General features: G+C 38.2%; 1 protein-coding gene across 7 annotated transcripts in view; it reads left to right on the plus strand.

The window, feature by feature from the left end:
* VPS41 (VPS41 subunit of HOPS complex) overlaps positions 1-22109 on the plus strand; it is a 175218-nt gene that overhangs the window by 27825 nt on the left and 125284 nt on the right. For 6 of the 7 annotated variants that reach the window (XM_032303858.1, XM_032303859.1, XM_032303862.1 and 3 more), the window contains exons 3-4: positions 9227-9334; positions 15932-16009. The exons of the other annotated variant lie outside the window; for it this stretch is intronic. In XM_032303858.1, the coding sequence (XP_032159749.1) occupies positions 9227-9334; positions 15932-16009 (186 nt within the window). The remainder of the gene's footprint in view (positions 1-9226; positions 9335-15931; positions 16010-22109) is intronic. 7 annotated transcript variants of the gene reach the window in all.

Genomic DNA, 22109 nt, shown 5'->3' on the forward strand with positions numbered 1-22109 from the left:
TGCCAAATAAATGTGTTGTGGGGATAAAATTACCCTTGGTTTGAGAACCCCTTATTTAACCATATGTATTTTATGCTTTTAGAAATATATGGATATGGTGGTGCCTAGGTGGCTCAGTTAAGCATCTGACTCTTGGTTTTAGCTCAGGTCTTGATCTTAGGGTTGTGAGATCGAGTCATGTCAGGTTCCGCTCTGGGTGTGGAGCCTGTTTAATAAGATTATTGCTCTCCCTCTCTCTGCCTCTCTTGTTTCCTCTCTCTCTCTAAAATTAAATTAAATTAAATTAGGGGCACCTGGGTGGCTCAGTGGGTTAAGCCTTTGCCTTCAGCTCAGGTCATGATCTCAGGGTGCTGGCATCAAGCTCCGCATCAGGCTCTCTGCTCAGCGGGGAGCCTGTTTCCCCCTCTCTCTCTGCCTGACCCTCTGCCTACTTGTACTCTCTCTCTCTGAGAAATAAATAAGTAAGTTCTTTTTAAAAAATTAAATATATAGATAATGAATAGACTCATCGTAAATTATCTGTATGAAAAAGTGGACCCATGTCATCTAGATTATATTTATCAGCTCTAATTTCAGCTGCTTTCTTTGGTTAATATGTTTTCTGTAATAGCAGTATTGCTTGAAAGTCAAAATTTAACATTATTTGCATTCATATAAGAATGTAATTGCTTATCTGTCACCAGTCTGATGGAAAGGCATCCTGGGAGCTTTGACCACAGTTGTTTTATTGTGGATGAATTCCATTATCTCCATGTCACTTTCTTAAAAAGTTTGGTCATTGAGGCAGCTATAATACCTTGTGTTATTAATGGAAACCAGAAGTTACTCTTTCACTTATTTATGTAGTTTTCTTGATATGTTTTGACATTTTGGAAGGATATATAAAGCTGTCTTTCCTACCAGCCATCTTTTTGTGTGAAGAAAATTATTTTCTGTAAAAGAACTCTAGCCTACAATAATTAATGGTTGCATTTGCCCTTTTAAGGAGGTAGCATTCATTTGAGCGGGGGTGGTAAGCAAAACAGGGCTAATTGGAATCATTAGTCCTTGATTAGTTGTGAATCTTATGTTCATATGTTCATCAGGGACTTTATGCAGGTTTTTCTCACCATAGATCTCTTTTATTCTTTAGTGTAAAGTTCAAGATTGACATGACGTATTTGGGGATGTCCTGTAATGTGCATGCATATCCATATATGTTTACTGATAACATTGTAGTTTCAAATACATGTACTTAACACAATAAAATGTATAGTTCTTGACTTTGTTGATAATACCCTTGTTGTAGTCAATAGAATAAGTCTGTTTCTTAAAAATTTTAGTCATGTTTTTGAGATTCAAATTACATGTTTTGATTGACTTATGGTATAGTTTGAATTGTGCTTTTAAAAAAATTTTTATTTGTATTTGACTCAACTTTTTTTTTTTCTCTTCTCCCTGTGTCTTCTCTATTGAATAGCGGTTACAAAAGATTTCAGTATGTCATGGGACTTCTTTCAAAGTGAATTATTTGGGGGTGCTTGGTGGCTTAGTCAGTCAAGTGTTCAACTCTTGATTCTGGCTCCGGTCATGATCTCAGGGTAGTGAGATCAAGTTCCATGTCATGCTATATCCCAAACAACAAATAATAACAGCAACAAAATCAAAAGTGAATTATTTGTAAAGAATGAAAATTTTTTAAAATATGGAATTTCTGTAATTCAGATATTCTGAAACTAGATTTCAGTAGGTTTTTTTAGTATCAAACTCACAAGGGAGTCTACCAGTTTTGAATATATCAGTTCCCCTTAAGCGAATTAGAATTCTATAGAGAATGTTCTGGCTTTTCTTTTATACCTTCATACCCATGGTTGATGATTCTTTTGCTTTTTATTAACACTCAGTTTTTTACCCTGGAAGTTCAGACTGCATTTTTTTTTAAACAATTACTTTTTTTTTTTTTTTTTTAATGTTTATAGTGTTCCTATTGTATCTGGCTTTGGATTTGCTCCTTGTCAGATGCGATGGTGACATGAGGCCCAGTAAACCACTCATCTTATCATAATTTCTGAATGTTCAGCTGAGGTCTTTCTCATAGGTGAAGCTGGAGAAAGGTTGGTAGAGAAAGGTTGTAATTCGTCAGGGAGTGCTCACGTGATCATATTTTCCACTGGCTTTACTCGGATCTTATAAGATAGTTCACCCCTCCTTTTCAGTTTTTCTGGTATTTTATTTTGGGGGGGAAAAGAAACAGAACAACAACAGCAATAACAAAAAAAAAAAAACAACAGTGCATTTTAATAAAGAAATAGTATCCAGAAATAAAATTCTAACTTCCATATTAAGAGTAACAATAAAAAAGTGTAATGATCTTTCCATTTAACTCCCTGAATATATACATATGACACATATTTTTTAAAAGTAAAATTCAGATCCTCCTCTGGACTGTAACATTGGTATATAAAATGTACTGGTGTGTGAAAGATGTGGAGAAAGTTAAAAGAGGTTGAAAAATTGGTTATAAACACCAAAAAAGTTTTTCTTGTACATGAATTTTAAATTATTAGGTGAAAAGTGAAATATTCTTTTGGGTGTGCACATCTGACTTAGGTGATAGGACTTCTGCCATGAAAATTGACCCTACAGTGTTAGTAACAAATTACTAAATAGTTTTTCAGGCAGAAATCTTTAATTGCCCTCATCTGTTATCCACAAAAATAATTTTTTTGCTTTTAAGTACAAGCTCTGTGATACAAAATTTATTTTCAGGTAGTGTTTTACAATCCTACATAGGATGGTTTAAAGGGCTTGTCTTTAATTAAAAGTACCTTACACTTAGTGAAAATCCATGTTAGTTGAAGAATTGATTCCTTTTAAAGGAAAGCTGCAAATTTTTCTTGTATGGGTAAATGTCACTCTGTTCATATCTTCGCTTAGCTGCAAGTCAAGACTTGTACTATTCCACTAGGTTGTCATAGAAACGCAGTTAACTGTCATCTCAACTCAGACTGTTGATGGTTTTATTTGTAGCTTTGCAAGATTATTAAAATTTAACAAAAATTATTGATTGCCTTTTATTAACACTGGGTTGTTTTCCATAGAAATTAAAACTGCACAAAAACCTTTCTTTCTGCTTAATTTTTTTTAAAGGTGAAACTATATTGAATCTGCTTGATTTGAAAAAATTATTTAAAATGTGATATATAGTCTGCGGCAGTGGAATAGCTTCCATGAATTGTATTTTTGAATCATTTTCCATTTTCTTTGTTTACAGCAAGCAGAAAAAAAAAGCCTTAAAAATTCACCTTTAGCCTGCTTTTTAACTTAACATAAAAGATACCTGTCAGAAAGGCATGAAATGCTACATCAACTGCGTAATATCAGAGTTCTCATTTTATTTATGGGTTTTGAAGCCTAGCACGAATGCTTCAGTGAGCTGTGTTGCGAAAGTATTTATTTTTGTATATTTATGTGAGAGAAATTATCTGGTTTTCACTTATAAATAAGACAGGCAAACCTTATTTACAGTAACTTTATCTAATGGTCCGTGGATGAGTGCTTTTATGCAAAACAGTCAAGAGGCTAGAATTAACTTTTCACATTGGATGCACATTTGATGTCCAGACTCGAGCAACATGTGGCATCTTATTATAAAGACCAGCATTCAGGATTCAATTTGTATTTAACACATTTACTTCAGAAGGCACACGTCATCTTTGCCACATTTAATGTTAACTTTGTAAGGATTTCTATTTGTTGCTTGTAGGTACATAAGTAGAAGAGTTTATTTGTTGCTTTTTGTAATTTTCCTTTTTGGAGGTTTTTTTTAGATGTAATTAATTAGCTATTTTAACAAGTCAGTTTTGACATACGATGGCTTCTGGGGTTGGTTATCGTCAGTTATCTTTTTAAAGAAATATAGGTGGTTGTTTGTTTGTTTGTTTGTTTTAATGTAGAGCCCGATGTGGGGCTCGAACTCACAACTCTGAGATCAAGACCTGAGCTGAGCTCAAGAATCAGATGCTTAACCAACTGAGCCACCCAGATACCCCAAATAGTATAGGTCTTTTAGATAACCATGCCTATTATACTCCCTTCTGTCACTGTTTTTAAAGTTATTCTTGGAAAGTTTGATTTTTAATACTCTTACTAAATAAACAACTGATAGCTGGTATATACTGGGGAAATAAATTTGACAGCTCATCAAAGGCACAGAATATTGATTTTATTCAAAGATTTTATTTATTTGAGAGAGAGGAAGCGCAAAAGCCTGAGTAGCGGTGGGGTGAAAAGGGAGAAGCAGACCCCCACCACTGAGCAGGGAGCCTGATGTGAGGCTCGATCCCTGGGCCCTGGGATCATAACCTGAGCTGAAGGCGCATGCTTAACCAACTGAGCCACTCAGGTGCCCCTACTGATGTTTTAAACCATCTTTATTGCTCTTAATTTTATTACTTTTGTAGCTAGCCTGCACAGTGACCCCCAGTGATCTTCACCTATTACCCCTGCTCTTGTGACCCCTCTCCCACACTCAATCGTGGCTGACCTGTATGATCAGTAGAATATTGCAGAAGTGTGACCTCTTAGGCTACGTCATATTCAACTTTGCTTGCTTTTGGATCACTCACCTCAGGGGACTTCTTTTCCATGTCCTGCGGACACTCTAGCAACCCAGACAGAGGTCAGTGAAGTGAGGAACTGAAGCCCCTTGCCAACATGCAGCACCAGCTTGGCCACATTTGAGTGAGCCATTGTGGAAGCAGATACCCTAACCCCAGTCACGTGTTCAGATGGCTGCAGCCTCAGCAGACATCTTGCCTGCAACCCTGTGAGAGACCTTAAGTCCGAACCACCCACCTAAGCCAGTCCTGTATTGCTTACCCACAGAACTATTAAATTCATATTTAATATGAATAAATATTATTTATTTATATAAATATGAAGAAATAATTTATATAAATATGAATAAGTAAAATAAATTTATATAAATATGAATAAATAAAACAAAAATAATACATTTATTGTTTTAAATCAGCAAACTTTGGCATAATATGTTATGCAGCAATAGATAACTAATGCATCTGCTAAATTTTTTTTTTAAGATTTTATTTAATTATTTATTTGACAGACAGAGGTCACAAGTAGGCAGAGAGGCAGGCAGAGAGAGAGGAGGAAGCAGGCTCCCTGCTGAGCAGAGAGCCCGATGTGGGGCTCGATCCCAGGACCCTGAGATCGTGACCTGAGCCGAAGGCAGAGGCTTTAACCCACTGAGCCACCCAGGTGCCCGCTAAATATATTTTTAAACATTTCCTATTGATCACACAGTTCATAGTTATTTGTAGGCATAGAAATTATGAAGGCTTTTGTAGCCTCATTTCCTGTTGTGATGTGTAGCGTCATTTTCATAGGCGATTGGGTAGTGTGTTGTACAAGTCCTTAACTTTAGGCCATTCATAACAGTTTTAATTTTTGCTTTGTGTATGTGTCTTGGTGAAGTTAAAATTTCTGGTCATCATTGTACTAAAAATCTTTAAAATGGAATAATTACATTTAACTCTCCAGTGTTTGTTTTTCTAAAGTCAAGAGAGTGGTGGGATCTGATATTAAGTCTTTTTCATGATGTTTGATGAATATCCTCCTTTCCATGAGATGATACAGTTCTGTGCCCCAGAGGCAAAGATTTCTCTTGACATTTGAGTTTGCATCTCTGCCTGGTGTGTCCTGTCAGTCATAATCTTCACCAGGCCCAGCATTTAACTACTCTACAAGTCGTTTTTCTTTCACTTATTTTAACTGTGATGTACCTAGGTGTTATTTTCTTCGTATTTATCTTGCATGGGATTACAAAGCTTCTTGAATTCCTGCATTGATGTCTGTCAGTTTTAGGAAATTCTCAGTTGTTAACCTCTTTAAATGTTATTTCTGCTTTTCCCCCTGCCATTTTTCTTATTTTTCTGGGACTTTAACTAAAAATGTTAGCCCTTTTCCCTGTATTCCACATATCTCCTATTCTGTATTTTTCATCCGTTTTTTCTACTCTGGCTTCCCTTTGGATATTTTTTGACCTGTTTTACACTTCACTAATCCTGTCTTCTGCTAAGCCATCTGTTGCGTTCTTAGTTTCAGTGACATTTCTCACTTTTAAAATTTCCATTTGAATCTTTTTAACAGATTACAATTCCCTGTTGAAAACTGCTATCCTTTCATCTGTCTTCTTTTTTTTTTTTTTTTTTGAACAGATGAATCATAGTCATATTAAAGCCCCTTTTGCTAACTCCAGGTCACCCATGGGTCTGTTTTTATGGTCTTTTTTTCCTCCTTGACTTTTAGTTACTTGGTCCTGTCCTGTGGCATATCTGGTGATTTTTTTAATTGATTTTATTATTTTTTATTCCCAGTAACATAAATGAAAATAGTAGAGGCCCGAGTAGTTTTTATATTCCAAAAAGTTTTCTTTCTCTCAGGAGTCACCCTGTCCTTTGGACAGGTAGGTTGGGGGATACATACATACCTTAATCTAGTCAGGGGTTGAACTGAGTCTGAGACAGATTGAAGTTTTGGTAAGCACTTTTTTGTGTGTCCCCTTGGGACCAGGAGTTCCAATTAGCTTGTGGTATTCATCAGGACTTCATTTGTTGGTAATTCCTGCAGTCTATTTCTTATCTTCTCAGCACACCAAGGCAGCTGGTTTGCATTTTTGAGGCTTTCTGTTTAGCTTTTTACCCTCTTGTCTCATGTTGGTTTTGAAATTGGCGGTTGTCTTATGGGGAGAAGTAGTGTGTAGCAAGCTTACTTGTATGCCTCTCTCCTCCACTGGGATCTTAGCCCCTCAAGCTTCCAGTTTTGTTACTTGAACCCTATGAGTACCAGAAGGTTTGCTGCTTTTCCTACCCTCAGCAATGGCCATCTTCCAAGGCAGAGCTTGGATTCTCAGACTCTTGTCCTACACTCCAAATTAGTAAATACCTCCAGGAAGAATGGCTGGCGCTTGGCAGCTCACCTCCCCTTGCTTTCTCCGGTTTCTCTACCACCTTGGAGTCTTGGTCCTTCTAGCTCAGGTAGTGGCTTCAGCAGCCCTTTCACTGATGCCTTTGACTGTTGCTATGTATTTCGTTAAAGCTTTCTGGTTTTTCTGGGTGGGAGCATTGGTGTGCCCCATACTACTTTAATGTTAGCTGGGAAATGAAGACTACACAATTTTTTTTTTTAAGATTTTATTTATTTACTTGACAGAGAGATAGAGAGCACAAGTAAGCAGAGCGACAGGCAGAGAGAAAGAGAGAGAAGCAGGCTCTCTGCTGAGCAGCGAGCCCAGTGCAGGGTTCGATCCCAGAACCCTAGAATCATAACCTGAGCTGAAGGCAGCCCGTCTAACCAACTAAGGAACCCAGGCGCCACATATACAATTACTTCTTAAGAGAATGTCAGTGAGTAGATTATGTGTGTGAACTTTTATTTTTGCCCGCTTTATCCTGTCACAGTTGAAGGTGCATGCACATTTTATGGTTTCTTTTCACATATTGATACAGTAAAATAACATCTTTTTCTGAGTCATTGTAATAATTTTTATAATTATCCTTGATTTAATTCAGAACCATCATAGTCAATATAGGTTCCTAACTTTACTCCGTAACTGTGAGGATTAGGGATATCATAAGGTATGCTGTATCAGCAGTGAGGTTGAACATACAAAGTTAGTAATAATGCATACAAATGATTAAAAAATTTAAATACATTTAAGAAAAAGAATTTTTTTTCAAGTATTTTTCCTTCTTTTTTTTTTTTAATTTTTTCTTATTAACATATAATGTATTATTAGCCCCAGGGGTACAGGTCTGTGAATTGTCAGGCTTACACACTTCACAGCACTCACCACAGCACATACCCTCCCCCATGTCCATAACCCAACCACCCTCTCCCTACCCTCCTCCCCCCGGCAACCCTCAGTTTGTTTTGTGAGGTTAAGAGTCTCTTATGGTTTGTCTCCCTCCCGATCCCTTCTTGTTTCATTTTTTCCTTCCCTACTCCTCAAGTCCCCCACTTTGCCTCTCAAATTCCTCATATCAGGGAGATCATATGATAATTGTCTTTCTCTGATTGAGTTATTTCACTCAGCATAATACCCTCTAGTTCCATCCATATCGTTGCAAGTGGCAAGACTTCGTTTCTTTTGATGGCTGCAGAGTATTCCATTACTGTGGAATTGTACCACATCTTCCTTATCCATTCCTCTGTGGTGGACATCTAGGTTCTTTTCACAGTCTGGCTGTTGTGGACATTGCTGCTATAAACATTCAGGTGCACATACCCCTTCAGATCACTAAATTTGTATCTTTAGGGTAAACACCCAGTAGTGCAATTACTGGGCCGTAGGATAGCTCTATTTTCAACTTTTTGAGGAACCTCCATGCTGTTTTCCAGAGTGGCTGTACCAGCGTGCATTCCTACCAGCAGTGTAGGAGGGTTCCCCTTTCTCCACATCCTCTCCAACATGTGTCACTTCCTGACTTGTTAATTTTAGCCTTTCTGACTGGTGTGAGGTGGTATCTCATTGTGGTTTTGATTTGTATTTCCCTGATGCCGAGTGATGTGGAGCACTTAAGAAAAAGAAATTTTTATGCATTAGATTTATTCAAATGAAAGTAAATACATTTTCTAACAAACACAAGTGATCATGGATTATCAGTTTTGGAAAGTAAATATTAAAATATTTTTATCTGAAGGTACAAATACATTTTGTTGTATATAAAATTTCCAATTTCCTTTCTTTGATTTTATAATTATGTTTTTCTAACTAAAATGAAATATTCTGAAATCTGACAAAAATATTTATAGTCTTGAAATACAAAATCCATGTCTTTGGAGTTTTATGTATTCCTTTCTCCCTCCTGGGAGTGTTTTATGCCCATGAGGTCAAACTGAGAAGTATTTTGCCCTCACATCTTTTATTGGCGTATGTGGTCAGATAGTTTTGTATTTACTCTAATATACCAAAGTTGAATTCTGTCAGCAGTAAGAACGTACCCTTCTGTTTTCAATCTTTGAATGTATTCTGCTGGTGAAGTTGTAGCAGCTGATACACCCAGTAGGAAAAATGAAACATGACGATCTTAACCTTGAGCTGTAGTTGTAGTTATTGACAGTCATGGAGGAAGCCCTCTCTGGGTTCCCCATAAGAAATGTGTTTGGAGTCTGACTATTTCAAATGAATCCGTGATGGCTGTCATTTTCTCGGCTCTTTGTGCAGGAAGAAGAGAGTGAAGAGGAGCCCAAATTGAAGTATGAAAGGCTTTCCAATGGGGTAACAGAAATCCTTCAGAAGGATGCAGCTAGCTGCATGACAGTCCATGACAAGGTAAGGTAGCCCTTCCAGAGGATTCTTCTGTAAGATGTTTCTCTTATAAGAGATTATAAGATTTATACTGTGGAATCCTCATGCTCTTGATGGTGGCTCAGTAATTGTGTCTCCCTTCTACTCTTCCTTTCTTTTTCCTCTCCAACAAAAAAATGAAAACAACAGCCAAAACATTCTATGTATGTATTTGCACACACAGACACCCCTCCCCATAATGCAAGGGTGTATCAAATAGAATTTAGATAGATGTGAAAGATTTATAGCAAGTAGTTCTTGGCAACTCCATCACTTTAAATTCCTCAAACCATAAGTAGTAGAGTTCGGAAGAGTTAAGATTGGAAATGGTGTAGCACTCAGTGCTTTTCATAAGTGAAGAAGAGATTACATTGGAGGTGTTAGGAATCAGTAGAAAGGCCCCAAATGATTACTTATATGACCTGTGAGTGAATTCATATATTCTACATTTTAATCCTTGCCATAACAAAGCCCTCACAAAATCTGAGTCCAAGCTAAGTGCTATACAGCACCCTTAGTCTATTCTTAGACCAAAATAAAATGTGTTGTAAGTAGAGTGCTGGAGACTGGGCCATTTGAACCATTGCCCTCTTCTTCCCGATGGACCCCACAAGTGAGGCAAGCCCCCAAGTCTGATCCATCGCCTGGCTTTATCGTGTGTTACCAGCGGTGTTGCCTCATCCTTCTCCTTGTCCCTACCCTTCCTTTTTCTTTCAGGACTCGTTCTACTGTAAACAGATTTTTGTATTCACTCAGCATGTTAATAGAATGCTTGTTTGCTCTTGCTTCCTCAGAAACCCCCTTCTTCGGGGCACCTCTTGTTAGGTTGTACTGCCCCTTCCCATGGTTGCCATCTTCCTGCTCCCATTGCTGTCATGTCCCAAATTCCTCTGTGCTTTGCTTCACTCACTGAAGAAAGGCCTTGCTGCCCTTGCAGACCTTTACCTCTGCCTTGTCTCTGCTCTCCACCAGTAAGGCCACACCTGGACGGCATCCATACCTGGAATTTGAGGATCTTCCAGTGCACTCTCTGGTGACTCCTCTTATCCTTCAAGCCCTTGTGTTAATTTTACTACTAACCCCATTCTGTGACTGTAGGGAGCTCTGATCTTGAATTGGTTCTTTGTTTAATTTCTTATCTCTGTCAGGCGGTCAACTAGCTTTGCTTTCTACCTATATATTCAGTTCACTTACGTCCTGTTCTTTGTTATCCCCCTCAAGCCACTACAAACACTGTCGCAGATTTGTGTTTCATTAGTCCTTAATCTGTCTTTTCAGCCACCATCCCTTCACTCTGAGGATGCCATTTCCTTATAATTAAGAAAATTGAATCTCTCAGGCTTGAAGCCTCAGCTCCTGACCCCTTTCCCGTCTCATCTGGATCCATTCCCAGCCTTCCCCACAGAGGCTTTCTTCTTCCCATTCAGAGGTCTTTTTGTCTACTGTTGATCTGCACCACATCTCACTCACCCCCCACCACTAGTGATGCTAACCCTAGCCCCACATCACCATGTATCTCCTTCTGTGTCTGTGGATTTGCCCATCTTGGATATTGCATAGACATGAAGTCATACGTTGATTTCTTTTTTTTTTTTTTTTTTTTTAAAGATTTTATTTATTTATTTGACAGAGAGAGAAATCACAAGTAGGCGGAGAGTCAGGCAGAGAGAGAGAGAGAAGCAGGCTCCCGCTGAGCAAAGAGCCCGATGCGGGGCTCGATCCCAGGACACTGAGATCATGACCTGAGCCGAAGGCAGCGGCTTAATCCACTGAGCCACCCAGGCGCCCCCATACGTTGATTTCTTGTGTCTGGCTTCTTTCACTTAGCATCATGTTTTTGAGGTTCATGGGTCATGTAGCCTGGATCAGTACTTCACTCCTTTTTGTTGTCGAATAATATTCCATTGTATGGACATACCACATTTTATCTGTCCATTCCCCAGCCGACAGATATTTTGCTGCTTTCAGAAGTGTGGATCTGACCTTTGTTCTACACAGAGGCTGAGAGAAGCTTTCTTAAAGCCTTTTTATCGTGGCACCATTCTTTCATTATTCTCTTGATCATTGCTATGATTCCCTTCTCGTTCTTTCACTTTTTCCTTCCCTCCACCTTTCCTTCACGTGTTGGTATTCCCAGGATTTGGTCCATAGTCCACATTTCTGTTTAGTTTGTACTTTTCTTTATTTTAAATGTCATAATTCCTGTGATGACCTACACACTGACACCTCCCCAGAGTAGTGTGCTGCTTTATCCCCGTGCCTCTTGAACAGTTTTTACTTTTGTTCTGTTTGTACCTGAAACTCAGCACACCCATAATAATGCATCTTCTTTTCCATCTCTAATCTCTCTTCTGTTTTTGATCTCTATCCTATTTGGTGGCATCACAGTCTCTTGTCACCTAAGCCATAGCTGACTTTCCTTTGCTTCTGCCCAGTCATTCCTAAGCCCTGATGATTTTCTCACTTCCCCTGCCTGCACTCACAGACCTCTCACTTTTCTGCTTTATAGCCTTCTGCCACCTGGTTGCCAGGATGATGTGTTGAAAATACAGGTTTAAAATCCTAGTGTGATTTTCACCATCTGCTACATAAAGTCTAAGCTCCTTACTGTGGTGTGTAAGGCCCCCTACGATCTTGCCCTCTCCTGCAATTGGCTTTCTGTCTTCCCACTTTTTTCTGCTTGGGTGGTGTTCTGGTAGCAACACTTGGCTATATTTACTCGTAATGTCCCTTCTCCCATCTCACCTGCTTGAGCCCACTTCCATCCCGAGCCCTCATCTTTCAGTTCAGGCACTTGTCATTTCTCCCAGAACTAACACACACCTTGCCAGGCAGTCTGCTCTCCTACAGATTTGCTTTTACTCTGGTCCAGCCACAGCTTTCTATTTCTTTCTATTTCTGTTTCTTTCTATTAAAGTCATCTTCCAGAGGGTCAGATCTGATCATGTAATTCTTCCTAGAATTCTTGATTGTTTTCCTGGTGTTTCATGATTTGGACAGCCTCTCCCATACCCTTTTCCTCTTCTACCTTTCATCTCCACAAATATTCAGATGTTTCCTATTAACCAACCTTCCAGGCTCATCACTTGTCTCTTTCCCTGGGCACAAACTGAATGCCGCTGCCATGTATAACCACTTGTTATTTCTTAACTTTGCCCTGTGTGATTTTATGTGATTCCATACCTTTGAGCAAGTTATATCCGTTTTGCTTGAAAATGGTCTTTACTACAAGACTGTCTGCCTCTGGGTCCGCTGTCTAACTCCTCCTTCAGAGTTAAGCATAGCTGATATTGGCCATGTTCCATAGGGTCTTAGAGATGCTGCCATTCTAAGCGTACTCTTTAAATTTAATTAATCAGTCTTTCTAATCTGTCTCCTTTATTATACCATTATACCTGCTTTTTATCTGAGCATATATGGTTGAACCTCTGAATGGATAAAAAGGAGAACAGTTTGCCTGCCAAGAGATCAAACTTTATTAACACCATAGTTAAACCAACTCGGTCAAGGAGCCTTCTGACAGTGGGAACTGTAATCAGTGCTGACTTGTAGAACACACGCTCCTAATCTGATGCCCATGTTTCTATTTATGAGGCTTCTGATCCAATGGAGAGTATTTTGGCTCTTAATTCCGGCCTTCACTCTGCCACTGATTGACCATTTCCAGGGAAGTCACATCAACTCCCGGGACTTAGTTTCTCATGTGTAGTTAAAGACACTCCCTGCTCTGATGTTTTGAATACTGTAAAATGCCATGGGGAGAGTATAGATGACACTATACAGCTAATCACATAGGAAATGTACTCCTACTTGTTTCCTTTGTGGTGTCCAAAGCTTGTCACTTGTTCCTCTTGTTTACTTACACAAAATCCACTCGATAAAAGTAGAAGCCATTATGCCAGTGGATGGGATGGGGCAGAAGGATTGGACATCCATCTGGTAGTTTATAAAAGGAGTCAAGTTTCTGTAAGTAAACATGAAGGAGGCTGATTAAATTATGCTTACTCTTTCTCCATCCAAGATTTTAAGTGTCCTCAGGTTAAAAAAAAATTAATACTTACAAAAGCTCAAGGCTTTTAATGGCTACAAAGAGTCACATTTCAAAGGATTTAAATATACTTTTGTGATTTGTGGCCAATTTTGCATTTTTTGTTGAATTTTCGAGTTATCAAAAACACTAGCAGGTGAAAGCATCAATAATTTCAGTAGTTAAATAAGTTTTCTAAGACCTATACACTTGTCTTATCAGACTTTTTTTTAAAGAGCAGTGAAGTTATTTATTTTGAAAAGGCAGCAGCAACAATTTAATCCAAATGATGAAACGTTTTAGTAAACAAAAGGTAGCTAGTCATAGAAACCACTGCATTTTTTAATTTTAATTTTAACTTTGGGGCAGGGAAGAGCAGAAGGAAGGAGAATCTTTTTCCTTTTTTTTTCCCTTCAATTTGACAGAGAGAGAGATCACAAGTAGGCAGAGAGGCAGGAGGCGAGAGAGGGGGAAACAGGCTCCCCGCTGAGCAAAGAGCCTATGTGGGGCTCGATCCCAGGACCCTGAGATCATGACCTGAGCCAAAGGTACTGAGGCTCCCAGACACCCCAGGAAGGAAAATCTTAAGCAGGCTCCACACCTGCCACATGGATCTCACATCCCTGCGAAGATCATGACCTGAGTCAAAGTCAGGAGTTGGACACTTAACTGACTGAGCTACCCATGCACCCTGAAACCACTAGATTTTTTTGTTCAGAAGTGAAGTAATTACAGTTTCAGGTTGAAACTATAAATTCAAAATAATTACTTTATGTTTTCTTTCCTAATTTCAAAAAAGGGAAAAGGAAGGAATTAATATTTGGGTACTCTGCATAGAACCTTTGAAACTTCTGATAAAATAAAGTGTCACTGGAAGCTCAAGAATGGCCTTCACAGAGGCATTGGAGAATCACCCAGTACTGAAGCACCTTTAGGATCCAAGCCCCTTTACTTTTCTAACAAACTAAATGCAGTATTTATGAGGAGAATCAATACTGTTGAATACTTGGGGTGTGGTGAGCTTTTAAGACACATTGTTTTATCATAGCCTCAGAAAGAGGCAGAGTATTTGTTTTTAGTTAGTATTATGCAGGTTTCTTTTCTTTTTTAAAATTCAGACATTGTCAGCCTCACTGTCAAAAGAAAATTACAACCATCTGAGCCATCTGAGTCCTCTGTTTCTGATTAGAATGTTCTTTTGCTTTGAATGCAACATTAGAATGTTTTTTTGCTTTGGGTCCCGGTTTGATTTAAATATTCAGACTAATTTCCCCCTAGAATTACCTCTTGCCCCTTCCTTCATGGGGCCTAGGCTTCCCGTTTCCAGCAGGTTTGCTGTCTGCCCTGGATGAGTAATCGGCGTGGCACCCGGTGCATTCAGGCAGGCCTGTGCGCTAGAATCGTCATACCTAGTTATGTCTGCACACCTGATGTTTTATTAACCAGTATTGATTTTTTTACCCGGGGGACTTTTTTCTTCCTGAAAAAAGGCAACCTTGCAGGAGTGAAAGGCATTGCAGGGGATGAATTTCTAATGAACCCCTTCTTTCCCTTTTTGTGACTTCTCTTTAATGTACCTTCATATTTTAAGTGCCTGAACTGAAATTTCATTTTAAGCAATTCCATTTTGATAAAATCCTTTTAAATCTTGACTTTCTGTAAGGTTATTTTTATAAAGATTGTGCTGCTTGACTGAAACGCTTAGTAGTGCCTGTAAATTTGAGCATTTCATTATAGGTTGCAATGAAGCATGCTCCCATGCAATGAAATACATAGAATTTGGAACTATTTGAGTAATGCCACAAGAAGTAAAAAAGAAGAAAAATCTCATGTCATATTTCAAGTAGTCCTAAAGTTTCTCCATGTTTGTTTAGGGTTAGTTCAAAGAATTAAAGGAACAGTGGGAGGTATGAACTCTTTCATACTGTAAAATAAGTATGTAGCTCAGCAGTTACTTTGTGACAGAAAAGGATTTTTTTTTTTGCATTAGAATACAGCACTCAGTATTGTACATTAATTTTTATAGCAGCATCTAAATGCTAACTGATAATATGAATACTTCCAAGCTTTTTCATCTCTCAGCATGACTTAGATTTTCCTTTCTTTAAAAAAAAAATACATACTTTGGCATTTGTGCATGTATATATATTTGTTCAACTTAAATGATAGCACAGATTTACACATTTGCCATAAATTACACGGGGGTTAATCATTCCCTTCTGACTTGGAGCTCAACCATAGGTTGGTCGTATTTTCCCAGCTGCACTGGAATCTGCAGCCTCAGTCCATCAGGCATTGTGTACGGACTGCATCCACACCATTAGTTGTCAGCAGATGAGGGTCCTCATGAGTCATTCTGACAGCCGACTTGCACTCTCACAATAAAGTAGGCCCTGCTCTGTCATTTCCCTGAAGCCGGAATCAAGCCTTCTCCAAGCATCCCTTGCAAGGCGTTGCTCATGGCTTATGCCTTCGGTCTTGACTTCAAAAATGGTTTGATTACTAAATGTGTATTAATGTACATTAATAAACTGACCCCTCTGTTCCTCTTGCAGTTTTTGGCACTGGGCACCCATTATGGCAAGGTTTATTTACTTGATATCCAGGGGAACATCACTCAGAAGTTTGATGTAGTAAGTATACAGTATCAAATAATGTATGAATTAGACTTTGTACTGAAAATTTATGCTTTACAGTATTAGCTTTAGCAGTTTGTTGTAATAATCTAAAGAAAGGGCCTTTATCAATTCAATCAGAGTGCTTAGTGTGTAACTCTGAATTTTATAGTATATGCTAAAAATTATAAATGTGAATGTAAAACGAAAGAGGTCTATAAATACATAAATAAGCATATATATACATTTTATATTTTGACTTTGTACCTTTATATATAAACCCCATTAAAAAGTTTATTTTTATAAATCTGTTGAATTATAATTCTTTGTTAATTAAGGTTAAATAGGTTTTTTTAGTTAAATAAATAAAAGACTTTATTATGGTCATCCATTTGACTTTAAATGAAGTATTTAAAATACTTCTACATGTGTTCTTTTCAAAATAGAACAGTGTGGAATATCTAGGGGAATTGTAATACTAAAAGAAAAAGTACTGCTTTTATTAGTGAATACTGGTCCTAATTTACATATACAGGGGAAGTTGTGAAATCCTTAAAGTGTGAAGCTCCCTCATTTCGTCAGTTGTAAGTATGTGCCCCACTGTCTTCTCTAGATCCCAAGTGTAATGGAAGATTGATCACCTTGCTGGTTCAGTTTATCTCATCTAAATAGAGAAAGCTAATGTTTTACGTGAATGTTTTGGTGCTTGGATTTTGGGGGGATTCTGTTGATTGAAAGTGAAGAGCTAAGCTTTTTAATTTTTTGGTTGTGATTTGGAATCACTGAGGATGAAGAAAATGTGGAATTTAAAGCTTGGTTATGGTGTTTGAGATGTTCCTTGAAAGGTTCAGGAGCATCTGTGGTTGCGTGTGTGTGAACATTCGGAGTGAGCAGGACACTCATATTAGGGACAGGTATTACATCAGCACTTGTTGAAAGATCTATTACAAGGGGTTGGTATAGTTTATAAAGGAGACCACAGTTTCTGAAGCTGGCACATTGTGTAGGAAAGAAGTAGGTTGCTTCGTTTTACTTAAAAGAAACTGAACCGCTAAATGTTGACAGAATCTAGGTAACAGTCCAGGAAGGGACTTAACGCGCACGAATCGTACTAATACATCAGGCAAATTGCAGGTTCTTGTTTTGCTTCAGCATCTTTCAGACAAGAGGAATATATGTTGGACCTCCATCTACGTCCCGGACACCCATCTTGGTGACTTAAATGTGTGTTCTTTCAGTTGCCATCTGTTCAGACGTGTAGCTGATGCTGGGAAGAGTTCTTTTTCGCGGTGTTACCTGTAGCTCCTCACCATTAAAACAAAACAAAACAAAAACAACAAACAAAAAACAACCCAGTAAAATCTCACCTGTCTGTTCTCTTGAACTTCCTGCTCTAGGTAGAGGATTATGTGACACTCTGTTTCTAAAAATGTCCTCTGAATATTGTATAGAAATTGCAGTGCTTCTTTACTGAGGTTCACGCACCTGTCTGCTGACTCCATTGCCAAAGGAGAAACCAAGACAAATGTTGTAGGAGTTTATTCGTGTCTTTGGTCACTCATTCATTCATTCAGTCTTTGTCTACACAGTATAACCCTTCACTTATATTCTTTCTGATGTCAGTTTTATGTCAAGTATATCCCATGTCCTCTTGCAGATAAGTTATGGTATCATCCTCCCTAAATTTGCCCACACCTTTTTCCTTTTTTTTTCAATCTGCCCATGTGACATCTTCAAAAATAAGTTCTCTGGAGCCTTGCCTGCCCCCTTACCTTTTTTCTTATTTTTTCTGGCAGGAGAGGAAAACATTCTGATGGTATTTTGTTTATCAAAGAATTTGATAGTCTTCTGTAGAAAGGTTTTTCAGGAGACCCTGGCTTTTTTGTGAACATTACCATATTAGGCATTTGACTTTCGGGTAACACACATTGTCCTCTTTTGAAAGGAGCTTTAGTCTACAGCTTCTCATCTCCAAGTTTTTTCCTCTATTATTTTATTTTCCTGTTTCTGATGATGTGATTGCTTTGTGGGGCTCTCTATCGCTCCTTTTAATAAAGGATTCTTTTGGTTCTAAAATACTATTATGAGTTGAATTTGCTGCTTTTCTTTCAATGTAATGGTTGCCATTTTAACCCAAAACTTTATTCTTCATTAGAAATGCAGGGAGATTGAACAAATATTTTTAAGAAGTAATGAATAAACACTCCTGGCTTTAGTTTTCACTTCTAAGTGGGAATAATTTAAGCAAATTAAAATTAGATAAGATAAAAAGATCTTAGGTTTGCACAGTGTTTATTTCCTCAAGCAGTATCTCTTTACCCCATTCACTGCATTTCTAGTTTTGATTGTGGTAGTTTTGTTTGGCAGGGGGCGGGGAACACAGAGGAATCTCTAACGAAGTTTCCCAAGGGAGTCTGCTATTTGAACTAGGGTGGAATCATTGCACTAGAGGCTGTCTGACTTTACTTTAAAAACATATGAGGTAAAAGAAATAACCAAACAAATCATTCTGCATGTTGAAGAAAGATATTTGTTTTCCCATTAATATTTCAGGAGAAATACTATGTGGTGCACAGTTCCACTTGTAGGTATATATTCAAGACAAATGAGTGCAGTGTTTATGTCCACACACACACACACACACACTCACACACACACAATACAAAAGATACATAGGGGAGTGTTAAAGTAGCTTAATTCATAATAGCTCCAAACTAGAAACAACCCAAATATTCATCATTTGTCGAATGGATAAGTAAATTGTGGTATATTCTGAGCAATTAAGAACAGACTGTCTATACACATAATAACATAGATGAATTTCACAGATTTAACATTCAGCCAAAGAAGCCGGACACAAATGTGTACACATTGTATGATTCCTTTTATATGATGGTCAAGAAAAGGTGAAATCAAACACTGGTGATAGAAATCAGATATTATTTTTTGGCCTGGGAGAGAGCACAGGAGAATCTTCTGGAATGCTGATAATATTCTCTATCATTATGGCTTCCCATATACACACACATGTAAAAATCACTGAACTATGAATTGGAGATTTGTGGTCTTTAGTCTGTATTAATACCTCAGTAACACACACATACACACACACACACACACACACACACACACACACGCGCACAGGTACCTGTACACTTTTTTGTATCTTTGCCCTTGAGCAAAATTCAAAATTCAGATTATCCTTTGTCTGTTGAAGCAGTCCTTTCTTCTCCTCATTTCTAAATACCATCAAATTTGTTAAGTCGGTTTCCTGTTCAGGGATCTTTATATGAATGGATCACACCACTGAGGTGATTCCTACCCCTGTATATTCTTCTACAATTACCTAAAATGTAGATAAAGAGGATTCTGTGGTACCCAGCCATCTGTGACTGTTCTTTTGTTGGTTGAGAGTGAAAACCACCGAAATGATGCTTTGTTTTGCATGTGGATACTCCTATTTCACAGTACTTATAAGAATATTCAGATATGCTAATGTTTTAACATGTTTTTTAGAGGTTATTTCTAGATATGACCTTATGTTAATTCAGATTTAATTGATAAAGTTCACTTCTCTTTGAACTCAGAGTAAAATGAAAGTGGGCCTAGTTTCCCATGTAAAATGCTCAGGTTGCTAGGAAAATTACCTTTAATATGGGTCAGGCCATATTACCCTGAAAAATGGCTGTCTTCATGAACTTACACAGTATATGACATAGGGCTTCAGAATTCTTCGGGGATCTCAGATACCTTCTAAATTTCCCTATGGTATCTATGCCCCTATCATGCCTTTAAATCATTGTAGTTACTTTCCCTTCAATAGCATCCACTTTCCTTAAGCTTATTAATTTAAGGCTTACTAATTAGGAGTATTACTTGGAAGTAACAAGCAAATTATTTTGGAGCATTGTTCTATATGTTTTAAATCTTTGTTCTCTTAAGTGTGCTAGAGGGAGAGCAGAGAGCTCCACTGACCAAACATAAATTTTTTGCTCTTTACCTTCATGTGTTTTTCTTCCTTTGCCTGAAATAGAAAATGATACAGCTTTGCTGTCATGGTGCCATGGCAGGAGACATCAGATAAATACCCACAAATGGATGGTTACAAAAGGAAAAGTATAAGAAAACAAAACAAAAGAGAACAGGGGTTTATTGGGCATTTTGCATTAAGATAAATACCAATTTTTCAACTGAATCTCTTAAGCGGTAGGTTCAGAATTCTTCATAAACTCCTGATAGCAGTTTATTGATGTTTCTATTCCTGTTCTTTTTTTTTTTTTCCTTTTCTTTTCTTTTCTTTCTTTTTTTTTTTTTTTTTTTTTTGGTTAGGGATTATACCAACACTGTATTTCTTACTGCTAATCTTTTGTACTTCCTCATGTTCATATGCTAATAAAATCCCAGATCTCTATCAGAATTTAAGTAGCTTTACAGGACGGTATCTGAACATCCCTTCTTCTAGGGGGTCTTCGTTTCTGTTTAATCTCCCACCGTCAGTCTAATCACAGCTTCTGAGAACAGTGGATGGCTCCTTAGGACTTCCCAGGTGCATCAGATCTCAAGATCCTGGTTGGTCATGTGGCCAAAGCTCCCTTTTCCTTCCTTTCTCCTCCAGTCATCTGATCCACTCACCATTGCCTGAGGATTGTCTCGGACCTGCATGCTTGTGTCCAGGCTTTTCATCACATCTTTCTGGAATGCCCTTCTTCCGTTGGTTCCATTCTTCCTTTTGAGATTTGAACCTTAACTCCTGCTTTTAGAAAGTAACCCTTTTATTCAATAGTACTTACCAAGTATTTAACATATACTCAGATTTTTCCTAGTTGCTCTGGGTGATTCAGAAAGTCATCAGAGTTTAGAAGCTGAGGAGACTTCGATCGTTCTAGATATAAAAGGTGCCAGGTAAGGAAGCCTGAAGGAAATTGGGCCGGGGCTGCTTTGATTCTGTATTCCCTGCCCCTGTACTCCCTTGCTTTGTCTGGTTTAGTGTAGGCCTCCCTCACATACCTAGACATTCTGACAGGTCATTTCCCTCTCCAGCTTTGAAAAGATGTTTCTGTGACTGCTTCCTGGGCCTCTGAATGAGCATGGTGTCATTTCTGTCTCCGGGCCATCTTTTGGATTGTACTCCTGGCCTTCTGCTTTCTTTGGCTTAGAAGAATTCATTTCTATTACAGATCAGCTCCTCTTTCCTGTGTATTGAGACGTAAACATTGTTTGCAGGATCATCCATCTTTATTTCATGTCTCAGGGAAAAGAAGTACTTATCTGCCCTCTCATCTCTTTGCTAATGTAATCCTGAAAATTTAGTGTTCCTTTAAACTTCTTAGACTGCATTTGTAATATTCACAAACACCTTTTATCATTCACATGATTTGACCTCCTCCTCCTTCGCATTATTGCCACATCTCGAATATGCAGTATTTTTGTTGAGATTATTTGCATCTGTCATTCTCCCCATAGAATGTGAGCTTCCTGAGGGCAGTTTCTGTGTCTGATTTAGCTCTGCATCCTTAGTGCTCAGCATTAAAAGTGAAAGATAGTGAGGCATTGATACAAATTGGCTGAACGCTAACAGTTCCAAATCTGTAAAGTTCCTTCTATCTGGACGGTTTTCCAGATAAACAGGGGTTTACACCTTCCTTTGCCACAGCCAGATTATTGTGTATACATTATGGGAGATCAGACAGACATGACCATTTCTTTAGAGTTAGTACAGATACCATACACTAGATATTACCCTGAGGAGCCCAGCAATTTTGGGCTCATTCAAAATGTGGACAGGATAATATCGGGGTGACTGTTCATTAAAAGAGCCGTTGGAGCAGATCTAAAATAAAAATTGGAAGCTATCATTGAACAGAGAAACTCTGCTCTTGTCTGGGTCTCATGACATTCACCAACCTGAAGTAAACCCCATCTATAGTAGGCTCTGCCAGACTTGGCATCATTACTTGGGAAGCATGGCATTTATCTTTTGATAATATCAGAGCGGTGCATTGTTGGCTCAAATGTGTCAGTGTCTGTAATATCTGTTGAAGACTAATTGACAGACCTCGGATTCTTAGGTATTAGAAGAATCTGTCTTCTATATTTGGACTCTGTATTTCGAATGATA

This window comes from Mustela erminea, chromosome 11, assembly GCF_009829155.1.
Source record: "Mustela erminea isolate mMusErm1 chromosome 11, mMusErm1.Pri, whole genome shotgun sequence".
Taxonomy (NCBI): domain Eukaryota; kingdom Metazoa; phylum Chordata; class Mammalia; order Carnivora; family Mustelidae; genus Mustela; species Mustela erminea.